Source organism: Gopherus evgoodei, chromosome 3 (assembly GCF_007399415.2).
Source record: "Gopherus evgoodei ecotype Sinaloan lineage chromosome 3, rGopEvg1_v1.p, whole genome shotgun sequence".
Classification (NCBI taxonomy): domain Eukaryota; kingdom Metazoa; phylum Chordata; order Testudines; family Testudinidae; genus Gopherus; species Gopherus evgoodei.
In genome coordinates, this window is record NC_044324.1 from 158,226,069 (window position 1) to 158,241,722 (window position 15,654).

General features: G+C 36.8%; 1 protein-coding gene across 1 annotated transcript in view; it reads left to right on the forward strand.

Annotated features, from left to right (window-relative positions):
- The window catches only part of BIRC6 (baculoviral IAP repeat containing 6), a 338,471-nt gene that overhangs the window by 67,656 nt on the left and 255,161 nt on the right, over window positions 1-15,654 (forward strand). Inside the window, 9 exon segments of the mRNA XM_030557127.1 lie at window positions 585-682; window positions 2,591-2,738; window positions 7,676-7,809; window positions 11,202-11,336; window positions 11,901-12,088; window positions 12,926-13,240; window positions 13,951-14,050; window positions 14,863-15,077; window positions 15,233-15,441. Coding sequence (XP_030412987.1) covers window positions 585-682; window positions 2,591-2,738; window positions 7,676-7,809; window positions 11,202-11,336; window positions 11,901-12,088; window positions 12,926-13,240; window positions 13,951-14,050; window positions 14,863-15,077; window positions 15,233-15,441 — 1,542 coding nt within the window.

The following is a 15,654-nucleotide window of genomic DNA, read 5'->3' on the forward strand; positions in this document are numbered from 1 at the left end:
TAGAGTTTACTTGTTTTTGTTATTTCTTGTAGTTAAATGTACAAAATAATTTGATATGGTGGGAGTTAGAAAAGTTAATATACTAGTCCAGGGATCGGCAACCTTTCAGAAGTGGTGTGCCAAGTCTTAATTTATTCACTCTAATTTAAGATTTCGCATGCCAGTAATACATTTTAACATTTTTAGAAGGTCTCTTTCTATAAGTCTATAATATATAACTAAACTATTGTATATAAAGTAAACAAAGTTTTTTTTAAAAAATGTTTAAGAAGCCTCATTTAAAATTAAATGACCGATGGCCAGGACCTGAGCACTCTGAGTGCCCCTGAAAATCAGCTCGCGTGTCATCTTTGGCATGCGTGCGATAGGTTGCCTACCCCTGTACTAGCCATTCACCTGGGAATACATATGCTTAAATACGTTTACAAGGGAGGTGAGAGCCTCTCTCAACTAATTTTATTTTCCCCGGTGGAAAAATGTTTATAACAAACTCCTTAGAATATCTTATGCAATGGTATCATAGTGCTTAGGGACTTCAAGAAGAATGAAATATGAACTTTCATAGAGCATTTTTTTTTTGCTAGTAATGGCAAATGTGACCCAAGTCAGCAGGGGTTTGGATCTGTTCTTCTGAAGGCTTTGCTTGACAATATATCTTTTCTACCTGCTGCTGCAACTGGTGGTACGTATAAAATATTTTTGCTGTCATAGGCATATTGCATACCTATATTAGATCCGTTTTCCCTCACTCCTGTTTGATAGAAGAACAAGTTCTATTTGATTAGTATGAATTGCTTTTTGCCAATCTTCTGAAATACCCATCTATTACTATTCCATTTCAGAAATGTGCCTCTTCTATTTAAATTAGTTTAGAGACTGTTGTTATAATGTTTTCTAAAGCAGAATGCCTAGTGTTACCACTAGTTAAGGGCTGATGGGTGCAAAAGGGATCAAAGCCTTGTTAAGAAGCTCTCAGCCTTGCCTAGCAGGCTGCTATGCTCAGCACCGACACGATCTGCACACGGTCCCCCAAACAAACAGACCATATGGTATATTTCAGTCCAGCAGCAAGCACAGCACAACAAACACAAACATGCACACAACAGACAACAAACTTACCCCAAGGGTCATGTAACCTCCTCCTTCACCTGGAGAAGTCACTCACAAAACTTCCCTGTTAGCTGTTACTGCAAATAAAGCATGTGTTTAGAATTTTTGCTCTTTAGCCGTATATCTTAAGTGGCAAAATAGAATTAGTGCTGTAACTGTAACTATTTGTTACAAAATAAAGCCTTAAAGTTTACTTCTATCCAAGTGTATAAGATGATGAAGAGTGACATTTTTATATGTTAACTGATTTAGATTTTCCTTTGCTTTTTTCATATGGTTGCCAAGCTGTATGACATGAGTAACTTTTCTAGTTTTGAGGTAACAGACATTTGAAAATATAAGTATCATAATTGCTAATTTAGGAAAAATGCATTGGAATGCATGGAATTAGGTTAATGTAATGTACATAAATTTTCATGAAACATTCTTCCAAAAAACAAAATCTAGCATTTGATTTTTCCAATAACTTAACCTTCTTGGCCAAGTTAGAGTTGTCAAGAAACATAGTTCTTAAAGTAAAAAACCAAAACAAACACCCCTCCCTCCCCCAAACATACTTAATGCTTTGTGTGCCGAAACAGCGTTATCTTTAATAACTGTAGCTGGCTTGCTCCCTACAGTTCAAACAGTACTCCTAAGGATGAATCATACACACCTTCTAGTTGCAGAACACGCACATAAATCATATATGCATTAGAAAGAGACAGCATTGATATATAGTGCTGCTACGTAAATAAAACATGGTGGTTGTATGTTTCTATCTCCTGATATTCAGGATATATAGTTTTTCTAATTATGGCATACTATACAATTAATAACGATATATGTGTTAGTATAGTATATATACGATATATATATATACAACATATGATATGCTATAATTAGAAAAACTAAGCAACTGTTATACAAAAAAGAGAAAAGGGTCAGTTACATCAAATGTTAATTTTCTATGTCTGTGAATGAATGAAACATTAATGTAATTTTAATTTACTATTTATTTTTAATGGTTATTGTTTCTAACTAAGGCAATACTGGTATTTTGTATATACTAATGTTACTTGCTGTAGCAATCTTAATTTTAAAGTTAACATTTTTTAGTATGGGAATGTTTCTAAAGGGATTGTTTAACAAATAGTTACACACTTGCACTATAAATTAATGCTGTTAATATAAATTAATTTATTAATAAATTTGACTCTCTACTATGTTAACTGAACTACTTTAATGCAGACATTTTCCTGAGGTAATTCCTTTTCTTGAGTTCTAAAGTTGAGCTGATGTTCAAATGTAAAATTCAGACGAAGGTTAAAATACTTGAATGATACAAAATACTAAAACTTTTTAGGAAGTGACTGTTTTTACATTTCATTATCAATATTTGATACTTAAATTTGCCATTTTTGTTAATTTATTCTGAGCTTTTTTCAGTGCAATGTTAGCCATATTTCTGTTCAATTGAAATTCCTGTTCCCTTCTTTAGGATCTGTGTACTGGTATTTTGTATTGCTGAATTATGTGAAGGATGAAGATTTGGCAGGATGCAGTACAGCTTGTGCATCCCTGCTAACTGCTGTGTCCAGACAGTTGCAGGATCGACTAACACCCATGGAAGCTTTACTTCAAACAAGGTATTGAGAGGAAAATATGTAATTGTATGCACATTTTCTTGTAAGCCTGCTGTTTACTCAAATTCTTTAAAAATGTTTCATTTTGAATGATCTTCTTAGACACTGTCAAGTAACTTCTTGAAAATTTGTTTCTTTCCATAGTTTGTAGTACTGGTACAAGTATGATCTGGCTCAGTTTATTGCTGTGTCCACCATATTTTTAAAATGCTGGTCCAAAGGACAAATTCCAGGTCTAAAAACCTGGACTAACTCCCTGTAAAAATGGGTCTATGTATAAATTAAATAGCAATACTATTCCAGGCTGTGGTGGTGGTTGGTCTGTTTAGTGAAAGAGATCTATCTGGTCAACTTCTGGAGAGCGTGGGAGGGATATCAAGCAAACTGGTGTTGACAATTCTGTAGGTTGCAGTTTCCTGTACCCCATTCCGGTGCTATGAAGCACTGTACTGTTGCAGGTACTTCTTGCAGATTGTAACAATTGTTGTTTGTTTTGCCACTGTTAGTCAAACTTATTAAAAACGTGAAAGGTCTGAACAGAGGAGGAATTAGAGAGGATCCTGAGTCTCTAGATGGAAATCTATAAATCCCGCAGGCTGGCACTTAAAGGGATATAACCTTGAAATCTGGTCAGTTACGACTGAATTAGTTTCAGGCATTATACCTACGCCTGTGTTTCCACCAACATTTTCTCCTACACTGAATGAAATTGACTGGACAGTATTTTGTGTGCAGTGTAGTTGTAGCTGTCAGTCCCAGGATATTAGAAACACAAGGTGTGGACCAACTTCTATTGGTGAGAAACTAGCTTTCAAGCTACACAGAGCTAAAGAAGAGCTCTGTGTTCTTCAAAAGCTTGTCTCCTTTACCAATAAAATGTTACCTCACCCACTTGTCTCTCTAGATAGTATTTTGTCAAAGAAAGTAAATTAGAAAATCAGAAATTTTTGTTTTTCAATATTAAATATTAACTTGTAACAAAAGGAGGTAAAAGATTAATACAGTGACTTCTTTAGTTTAACACTGTCACTTTAAGGTTCCAACTCTCATTCAATCTGGTAGTTGAGCTGTTCTTAAAAGCAGGCTATGTTCTTAATCAGTGCTTACAAACATTCTATTACCGTGGTTTAACAACAGCTGGGAGGGGACACTGAAACATCAGTTTTCTTCTCATGTCATCTCAACATCAAACTACTGTAATGTATGATCCTTGGGGCTGCATCTGGAGATTAAAGTTAGAGAAGAACCTGACTGACTGCATGTCAGGCAGAGCTTCATGAAGAGAGCTCGTTGTTGGGTGAAAAAAAAAATCCACTTCAATGTAGGTTTAAACAGTGTCTTTTAGCCTGCATTTTGCATGTTTTAAGACAATGCTATTATCACCAATGAATTACATATTCACGAAAAACAGCTAAGACAAGAAAGATAATTGATTGATTGTTACCTCTCCTGGGACAGGGCAACTCTTGTAAAATCTCTGATCGCTGCTGTGTTCTTCCCCTCTGTCTTCTCCACTTTCTTGTTGTAAATCACCTTTCTTTTTTCTTATTCCATAACTTTGCACAGACTGAGCTTATCCAGTAACCTCATCTTTGTACCTATCTATTCTAATCCCCCCACCCCCCAAACTAAAACATTCTCATACATAAACCTCAGCAATTAACCTAAACTAATATGTTTTTTGCTTATCCCACTAAAACTTACTTTTTATCATAGATGACTTATGTCATCTGTTCTCTATCATCATCTCTGGCTTAATCTAGTTGTTTTTATCTTATGACTCTGTTTTTGTGGCTTTGGGTTTTTACTGGTTAGCTTCTTTTTGTTAGGAGGGGCTGGAGGACACCTGAAGTTGTTAAAAATTCTTTCATGACGCTCTGCTTTACTCTGCTCTTTACTCAGACCAAGGTTTTTTGCAAATAAACCACACAAACCATGTTTCATGGTTTGCACAACTCTGAAGCTGTTTCAGCTACATTCTGAAATGCTACAGTGACGCATACAAAAGAAGAAATTCCTTCGTGTTTTCTTAACTATAATATTCATTTCTTTAACATTAGTGAGTGTATATATATTTGACTAACAAGTCATTACACAGCTTTCTAACACCATGCTAGTGATGCTCTGTGATCTGTGCATGCTGCCTGTTAGTTTCCAATCAGTGTTTAAAGGTATTGGTTTTAACCGAGAACACCTTAGATGTCCAGGGACCATCTTACCTGAGACATCTCTCTTCCTTTCTAATACCTCTGCAGTTGAGATGAGCTAAGGAACACCAGAAGAAGCATCTTTCTTGTCTACAAATATCACAGCCTTCGTTATGAGCTGATAACTCTGCTCCTTGGCATTCCCAGTGTGGCTTTACCTGTTAATCAAGGCAAACTTGCTGCCTTTTTGTGCTGTTGAGATTTCGCACCCATGATGTACCATTCTTGTGTTATAAAATATATATATATATATATATATATATATATATATATATATATATATATATATATATATATATATATATATATATATATATATATATATATATATATATATATATATATATATATAAAGTATAAAACAAAGCTGCTTATATATTTAAAAAATCAGAAAATGAGGTTTTTCCTACTGACTTATTTGTAGAATGCTGCATGTTTACAAAGGTAAAGGTGAATGTAATGGTATGTAGTTCAATTCAACAAAATATGAAATATCATCTTTGTAGTCTTCTAGGAGTCCCATCAAATTATTGAGGTTAATGTGCTTGCATGGTCTCCTCTTCTTCCACACTCTCTCTTAAATAATTGAAGTCAAATCATCATCAGGAAAAAGATAGCATGTGTAATATGTAGCCACGTTCTGTTTTTTTTTTTTTTTTAATAAATAAGATAACCACTAGTAGATTTTTCACTATGGAGCATTTTATGGAGTATATGTTTGATAGTATTCATAGTCTCTGCAACTTTTGTTTCCTATTTTTTCTCATCACTACCATCGGTTGGTATAATACTTGGTAATCATGTGTAAACAGGTGTTCATATTGTCTGTGAATGAGCAGATACACTTTTGGTGACTAGCTAGTGCCATGGGGAAAAAGCCACATGAGTAAATGCTTGAGAAGGGATAGTTCAAGTGGTGTACAACTATGGGGATGGTTTCTTATCCCTCTTGAGCTGCCAAAGAATATATATATGGGGGAGATGGAGAGACAAATGACAGTATCACACAGAGAGCCATCAACTATCAGCTCAACCCTACTTCAGCTGAACCTTGCATGAGCTGTTAAACATCTCCAATATCTCCAAAGTACTCCAGACTCTCTTCATTTCCACTATCACTGCTGTATTGCTGTTTTGATCCTCTGAATGACTCAGCATTGCCTAGCATTAGATTGGAGTTTTGTCAAAGACACTTAAACATCATGTGGTTTTTACTTCTGGGGTGTCTCCTTTCCCCCAGCATTAGAAAGTATCAAATGATATTTCACATGTAGCCACAACATAATGCTTTTGTGAGGAGATGCAACTTTTTTTGTTCCCATGCAACACCTGTTGTTGACTACTTTTTCCATTAGGCAAATCAGTGCAGTGACTTAATCAATGCTAGCATCATCCCAAAGAAAAAAGACGTGCCATTGTAAAGGATCTCATGATGTCTTTGGTAGCAGACAGTCTGTCCATGCGAATTGTGGTAGTCTGACTTCTGGGGCTGTGTGGAACAGTACATGTAGAGACCGTGGATGACAGTATGATGATCATATCCATACTAAGCATGTTGAACTGTCTATCTCCTTCATTACCACCTACTTCATGTGGTGAAGCTCTCTGAGCACAGACTGGTCAGTTTCACCACTGCTATTCAGTAATGGACAGCAATGAAACTTGTAAGAATCATGTCAATTTCAGTCAGTGGTTGCCAGGTTTCCAGAGTTTCTGGCATGGCAGAGATGCTGTGCTGGCTGCCTTGGAATCAGGGTGCTGGTGCTTCCAGTCTGTGGAGGCTGGAAGTCTTGAGGGTCCCTAGACCTGGAGCAATCCCTGTGATGGGGTGTCCCACAGCTGTGGACCCTGGAAGCCTGTCCCAGGACTTCCAGACTCCTAGGCCAACTGATTCCCTGACTTTGCCCAACTCTTGGGGTAGCGGGCCTCAAGAGTTGGAAAGCCTAAGGGTCCTCAGCTCCTTTGCAGTCTGTATGGCAGCATTGTCCCAAAATTGTGGACTCTGGGATTCAGGTGTAAACGTAAACCTATAAGTGGGCTGCTGAGGAGCTAGGCAGACGAGCTAGCAGGCAAGTTTTGAAACCTCACCTAGGTACTATTGGAAGATTAGTTAAAATCAACGTGTTTCTGCACAATGTTTAGTTTTCAATAAATTGCTATTTTTCTGTTGAAAACATGCTCCATGAGAACATTTCCAACTAGCTGTCTTTGCCAGAGAGATGTAGGGCATGCTGAAAACACAATCTTTGTGGAAGACTGAATGACTTTGGGTTCTGGGAGAAAAGTGGTATATCTTTACCAGCTGGCTGAGTTAAAGCAGTAATCTAATGTGTGAGTGTTTTGTATACTGCTATGCTGCTGGGTGGCTATTGGGCATATGAATTGTAATTCTTAAGGGTCTGTGGCTTTCTTATGTTGGAGAATATTTTCAAGACAATATTGTATTAAGTCTTAGACTGTTCTAGTGACAGTTGCTTAGTCAAGGTAGTAGGCTGTCCACCAGCATGTGCCAATTTAGAGGATTTTAGTGAAATATGAATAATTGGTAACCTCAAAGATCCAGTCAGTAAATGAAAGGTGTGAGTTTTAGTCCACTGAAATAATACAGCCAAGATCCTAAATGAACTACTTGGCTTTTTGTCTCTTTGTGAGTCTCTATGCATTCTTAAATAATTTATAGTTACAGCTTGGTGTCTGAAGAAGAAGTGTTAAACTGTCTTATTCTGTTTGCAGATATGGATTATATAGTTCACCTTTTGATCCAGTTCTCTTTGATTTGGAAATGAGTGGCTCTTCCTGTAAGAATGTATACAACAGCAGCATTGGTGTACAATCAGATGAAATTGATTTATCTGATGTTCTTTCAGGTATGCACACTTTAAAAATTAATACTTGATCTGAAACTTTTTTAAAATAGTAACTCTTAAGAATGTCTTCCCCCCCTTTTATTGGTTTACTAAGCATTTAGTATTGTAGTCTTTAAGTGACTCTGTATTTTAACCTTTGATTAGATTTGTGAAAGTGTAAAACATTGTCTGAGAACTGAAGAGCACATATCTGTCTCTGAAAGTGACTTGCCTCAACTTGTTTGCATGACTTTTTAAAGATAATTGCTTTCATGCATAGACTCTGGGAACTTAGATGTTCATGACTCCTATGTTTTTTAGGTAGACACTTGTTTTGATGCTTTTTCAAATGTGGAGCCCAGGCATTACACGTCACTAATTAATTTGTGTGTCATTATGAAAACCCTTTCTGTTGCTTAGGCATTAATTTTTTAGTTTGTTTGTTTCACCCATACATTTGTGATTGATATTTCCTTCCCACTAAACCCTCAGTTTCCTTTTTTCCCCTTTCATCTAAAAACTGTGTGTGTGTGTGTGTGTGTGTGGCTTTTTTTTTAATGCCTCCTACACTTCTAGCAATGAGTTGTTCACACTACAGCCTGTTGTCATTAAAAGTGCATTCACCAGTCCAGAGGAAATCCATCTTGGTGTGTCAAGCTTTTAGAGCTGCCTCTCAGCTCAATGTGAAAACTCTGGTGCTGGTCATCCAAACGCTGTCTTCATCAGTCATGCAATTCCCTAAAGACGGAACAGTCTGACTTGACTGAGCCTGGCTCCCCTCTTAAACTCCCTTCCCCCAAAAGACAAGTATGGAGGTCAAGGATCAAGAGATATTTAGATGGGTTAAAAAACGTCAAGAGGCTTTATTTTTGTCAACTCTATCAATAAAACAGGACCAACCCCAACTAAATCATCCCAGCCGGGCTTGACAAAGGCCCGGCTGGGATGATTTATTTGGGGTTGGTCCTGCTTTGAGCAGGGGGTTCAGCTAGATGACCTCCTGAGGTCTCTTCCAACCTAATCTTCTATGATTCTATGAATACTAAATATCTAAGAAGTCAAGACACTTAGTGGATAGCAGTCCTGAAGATGATGAATTGATATCCTTCCCACCCACCCCTTCCTGATTTTTGTGTCTGACTACTCTGGAAAGTTGATTAACATGTATTATTTGTCCCCATCACTGGAATAAATTATACCTGGAGGAAGCTAATTTTACTCCAGTTAGAGGTCTCTCACCCCTCAGCCTAGAAGGAAGTTGGGGATTGAGGTAGGATTATCTTTTCTTGTTTCTGATGAACTTGAAAAAGTTACATTTTGCCTGCAACATGGCAAAGGGATCAATCAACTTAATGAAACTGATAATTTTACTTTACTCAATAGCTCAATTTTTCAGCTGATTAAAATATTCTTTAGCTGAGGATACTATTCTTGAGTTCCCCAAAAGAAGCATAGTGAGTAAGAACTATAAAATCTATTTTCTTTGCAGTACTGGACCACTGCCATGTCTGATGATAGTCTCTGCTTATATCTCTCTTCATTGAGTTAATAAACTTTCTTCTGTTCTTAAGTCTAAGGATAAACGTGTCAGAAAAAATTACCAAAGGAATCAAGTGGCCATCTTCACTTATGTGTAACTACATAGGTAATACTTCATCTTAGTGTTTCTACTATAATTAGTTGAAGTGCTCCGGCCATTGAACAGTTCTCTTTCTTATGGGATTTTTTTTTACTGTAGCCTGATTTGAATGTCAGAACAGCATTACCTTTTAAGGTTAAATCATTGCATTCAAAGCTGTCTTAAACCAGTGGAAGACAAGGCACTATCACGACTCACTCTTGTAATATTTAGTTCTTTGGGCTGTTTTGATATAGGTGGCAGATTATAGCCCCCAAACCAAAGTGCACTCTTAACGTAAGTTCCTGCTTGATCCCCAATTTTCTGTTAATCTGATTGTCCTCTTTTTTTATAGTTGCCGCAGTTAGAAGGGTAAGCAAAATTAATCCTTTTTTAGCAGAACTATTCCTCAAGCTTTTCTTAAACTAAGTAGTTTTGCCTTTGCGTCACACTCTTCATTTTAGTTAAGACAAATCTTGTTACTTTGCATCTGTCTGATAACTATGCATCTAAAGTGAATTCTCCTTCATAACTTGAACCTCCCTCAGAGTCCTAAAGTTCTTCCAAGAAATCTTGGTAATCTTTGTTTACTTTATGGAAGTCCTAAGGGCAGGGTTAAACCCATTAAAGCTGCCATTGCTCATTGGGTCAAAGTCACCATCCAAGAAAGCATGTATTTTTTTCTAACAACCAATTTCCCCAAGGTATCTCTGACCATTCAACCAGGTCAGTATCTATGGCTACGTCTACACTACCACAGTAAGTCTACCTAAGTTAAGCAACTCCAGCTACATGAACAATGTAGCTGGAGTCGATGTAGCTTAGGTCACCTTACGGCGGTGTCTACACCGCGCTGGGTCGACTGGAGAGACTCTCTCCTGTTGACTTAGCTTACGCCTCTCATTCCCGGTGGAGTACCAGGTTCGACCAGAGAGCGCTCTGCCATTGATTTACCAGGTCTTCATTAGACCCACTAAATCGACCCTGGATGCATCAGTCACCAGAGCATTGATCCTGCGGCAGTGTAGACATAGATTTCTCTGTCCAGGAGATAACTTTGCAAGTTTTGGAAATAACTTGCCATCTGGTTTTCTCTTCGCTCCGGATACTACAAATTTAATGAGATGTTAGCTGCTGATTAACTTCTGAATCTATTACATTATACTTTTTAAATGTGTTCTTGCCTCTTCTCAGACTTGTTCTTTCCTCTATATCTTAGAGCTTTTAAATCACGGTAGTTAGGCTTGTGGCTTAATGTTTTGAAATACTGGAAGATAATCTGATGGAAGACATGAGTGTTAAATGTTGCTGATTATAGTGTCAAGTTTGGAAGTACTCTCCTTAGGTTTCCTGGCCAACGTAAAGGATTCTAATACTGAGCTTTGATGGTCTAGAAAAATCTTTGAACTTGCCCCAAACACATCCATGAGTGTGGGTGGATCTTATCAATAAATGTTACTTAGGGTTGGTGAATGTACTTTTTGCGAGTCAAAATTTTGCCAATCCTTCCACAGAGTGCAGCCTTGATTCTTAGCTTATTTCTGCTGTTTGTTCCTATCCTCTGACCAGATAGCACTTTGAGCTACAATTAGAACGTTCAAATATACCTAAAGATACATTTCTAAAAAAATTAATGTATATATTACAGTAGCTTTATTAAATTGTTTCCTCCTGAAATGTTGGATGAGAATATGCTCAGATTCTATTTAACTGCTGACGCAGTCCATACTTGAAAAATCTAATGACCACTATCAAAAGAATATTAAATGATGAACAAAACATTTTTTTCTTACAGGGAATGGGAAGATTAGTGGTGGTGCAGCAGCTGAGGGTAGTTTTACCTCCCTTACTGGACTCCTGGAAGTTGAGCCTCTGCACTTTACCTGTGTTTCAACTAGTGATGGAACTAGGATAGAAAGGGACGATGCAAGTACGTTTACTGGTATATACAACCTTTTATTATTTCTACTTACTTAAGACGCAAAAATCAATGTATTCTATATATTTAAATGCCATTTATCCAACACTTTTTTTTCAAACAACTTTAGAAGTTGCATAAACCTTAAAATTTTAATTTGTTTAATGGCAACATACGCTTTCTTAGAGATTTGACAAACAATTTAAGGAGACCAAATTTAAATTTAGAAGATCGGATTTAACTGTGTATAGCACATTAGCGTATGTTTGCATTACACCCCACATGGCAAAAGAAATTGGTTACAGTAACCAGTCATTGAGTAACACTTTTATTTAGGTGTGTGTTGAATGTACATTTAGACATAGTGCATAAACTACAACTTTTGTAACACACAAGAAAATATTACTTTTTCCAGTTTGCTATGTGAGAAAATTACGACTTGATACTTTCTCTCTAGCTTGCTTTTAGCCTGATCTTTTATTATTAACTTATAAAGGAATTAAGTATGCTGTGTAGAAGTGCTTTTTGTGCTTCTTTTCTACATACATGTTTTTTTTTCTTTTTGTTCCATGCCAGTGAGTACCTTTGGGGTTACCCCAGCGGTTGGTGGCCTCTCATCTGGGACGGTTGGGGAAGCCTCGACAGCACTGAGTTCAGCAGCCCAGGTAGCTTTGCAGTCTCTCTCTCATGCAATGGCCTCAGCCGAGCAACAGCTCCAGGTGCTGCAAGAGAAACAGCAGCAGCTTTTGAAGCTTCAGCAACAGGTTGGAGGCTATTTGGCTATTTTTTCATGCTGTCTCTAAACTTCAAAAGCTGAGAAAGTAGTTACAGAGCTATCCCCCCCTTTTTTTCCTTTTTCTTTTCTCCATTTTCATAGTGTATTCTGTGAGGAGGGAACAGCTCTGGGCTGAGGATCACGTTCATTAAACAAAACAATGAAATTGTTTACCGTGCGATTTTCAAAAACTTTTTTTTTCTCCTTTCAAATTCTATTTTTGTACATGTGAGAGTTTGAGGGTGGGAAATTTGATCAGTGTCATTCACTTTCATAAAGAATTTACTTTTGATTTAATAAGCAGAAGAGCAACATAGTCAAGGAACCACACTGGAATTAAAAGAAAGAGAAGTTGCCATTAATAGTGATACCAGGTTACACAAAATAAAAATCCTATATGGTAAAGTGGTGATTTGTATGCAATTTTACTTTTTCCTTAATGAAATTCTAGTTCTTGTTGCATTATACATCTCCATTTTATTTTAGGGATAATTACACAAATTTGAAAGTGAATGTTGGTGAGAGACACAACAGTAGCTGGTCCAATAAAAGAGATTGCATCACTTGCCATGTCTCTCTAATTGGGACTGATACAGCTATGACAATACTGCATACAAAGTAAACATGTCAGATTAAGTAGTGTTCCATTTTTCCGGCTAGTGTTAGGTAATTAATAGAATCATAATGGTGGTAGTTGGATGACATGCATTTTTACACAGTTTAAATGAAAGTTGAGGTTTTATACTCTGTCCATGGTGCATATTACTGATACGTTTACAGGCAGTGTTGGTCTACTCTACATACTCTGCTTTTATTTTTCTTACAGAAAGCTAAGCTGGAAGCAAAACTACATCAGACAACAGCGGCAGCAGCTGCAGCAGCATCAGCAGTTGGTCCTGTTCACAACTCTGTGCCTTCCAACCCAGTAGCAGCACCAGGGTTCTTCATTCATCCTTCAGATGTCATTCCACCCACTCCAAAAACAACACCTCTGTTTATGACTCCACCTTTGACTCCACCAAATGAGGCAGTTTCTGCTGTTATCAATGCAGAGCTTGCTCAGCTTTTCCCTGGCTCAGTCATTGATCCTCCAACAGTTAATCTTGCTGCACATAACAAAAATGCAAACAAGTCCAGAACGGTAATTAATTTTCTAATGGAAATGAGACACTTAAATATATTCTTAACAATCAGGACTTAACAATCTGTTTTACTTTTTACTTGACTGATTAGTAACAATTCTATTTATTGACTTTGGTTGAGATTTCACTACTAGATAAAAGAATTTCCTTTTCATATGGCCTATTATAGAAGGGCAAGATTTTTTATGCAGGGGAGGAATAGCTCAGTGGTTTGAGCATTGGCCTACTAAACCCAGGGTTGTGAGTTCAATCCTTGAGGGGGCCATTTAGGGAACTGGGGTAAAAATCTGTCTGGGGATTGGTCCTGCTTTGAGCAGGAGGTTGGACTAGATGACCTTCTGAGGTCCCTTCCAACCCTAATCTTCTATGATTGTTTCTAAGATAGATAATGTCCCAAATTCTATTAAAAGAAAATACCTTCTATATAAGGAATCTAACATAACCATGTAGCTGTAATATTAATCCTTTGAACAAGGATTCAGTGGATTTAAATCCATTGATTAGTGTTAGTATTTCCTCATGGTGCATACTCGTGCAAAATATAGTGTAAGTAAAGTCAAGAATATTAGACCTGTAAATAGAAAGGACTGAATTGTGTTTTTCATTCTTACAGGCTTATATGAAAAGGACCTTAATATACATAAAAATAGTATACATTTTAATGACCTCTTCAATTTTACTAGTGTTTCCTTCTCCTCCTCCTTCTCAGAATCCACTTGGATCTGGCCTTGCTCTTGCAATATCTCATGCTTCACATTTTCTTCAGCCCCCGCCTCATCAGTCCATTATCATAGAACGAATGCACTCAGGTAAAACCAGAACTCTTTTCTTTCTTTGTGTAATGTGATTTTTTGATAGAGGTTGAATATTTTCTAGAACACTTTGGTTAGTAGTTTAGCTGCAGTCCTATTTGCCTTTGTAAATAAATGTGTAAAGCTTTGTTACCATCGTATCCCAAGAAAGCTGAATGTACAAGGACACTTGATGAAAAAATACTGCAAAGGAAGGTATGTTGGGATCTCTACACAGGTACTTTGTTGAAATACTCTTGCCAAAGGGCACAAATATCTATCTTTATATTAGCTATTTATTTACCCTCTATGACTTCCTATTATAGAGCAAGAAGAAATTTTGGAACTCTAGCAATACAAATGGTGAAATTAAGGAGAAAGCAGGCAACTGTTTTGCCCATATAGCATGTGAAGAAGGGGCAACAAATAGGTTTTCCAGCACTTCATAACTATTCTAAATCTTTTAGAAATCTTGTATAAGTATATCACCAATTCTTATACCTTTATGCATTTAAATTTTGTGTGTATGTGTACTTACGTGTGTGTACACTTTGATGCATAAATTGATTACTAGTACAATGTATCTAAGTCAAATATTTTGGACTCTTTACTATTATTTGCAAACGAAGTCATGACTGTGATTCAGAACATCTTCAGTCAGATTGCAAGTTTAACGAACTACTTTGATGTTTAGTAAAACTGCAGATTTTCACAAATATAATCTTTCTGAACTATACTAAATCAATATACCAAACCACTATTTCTGGACTTTGTATTTTGGTTAATTGGAATGGTACTGGTGCTTTCAGCCCATCTAACTTTTTTCATAGGAGCAAGAAGGTTTGTGACCTTAGATTTTGGCAGACCTGTGCTGTTGACAGATGTATTGATTCCCACCTGTGGAGACTTGGCTTCCTTGTCAATTGACATTTGGACTTTAGGAGAAGAGGTGGATGGAAGACGATTGGTAGTAGCTACTGATATTAGCACACATTCACTCATTCTACATGACTTAATACCACCACCTGTTTGCAGGTTCATGAAGGTAAAAAAAAAAAGAAAAAAAGCTAAAAATGAAAATGCTTTCCCACAAATATTGATTCTTTGAACTTCTTATTCTTTTAAACTCTTTCAAATGGAAGTGTGTGTTTAACTTTTTTCTTTATGCAACAATAAAGGTTACATTACCTTTCATTACAGATCACCGTAATTGGTCGATATGGTAGTACAAATGCTAGAGCCAAAATCCCGTTAGGGTTTTACTATGGTCATACCTATATCTTGCCATTGGAAAGTGAACTGAAGTTAATGCATGATCCTCTAAGAGGAGAAGGTGAAGCTGCAAACCAGCCAGAAATTGATCAACACTTAACAATGATGATTGCATTGCAAGAAGACATACAGTGCAGGTGGGAAGAAATGTGTACACAAATACTCAGTTAACCTTGTTTTAAATAAACACTGGAAAGACCATGTCAGTAATTTTGTATTGCCACTTTCCAGGACGACTTTAAAAATATCACAGTGTAACTTGGCCTTGTAATGTAGTACAGATGTTACAATATAAGCTTGGTGGTGGTGGCTTGAAAAAAAAAAAAAAAAGAAAAGAAAGAAGTCCTCTT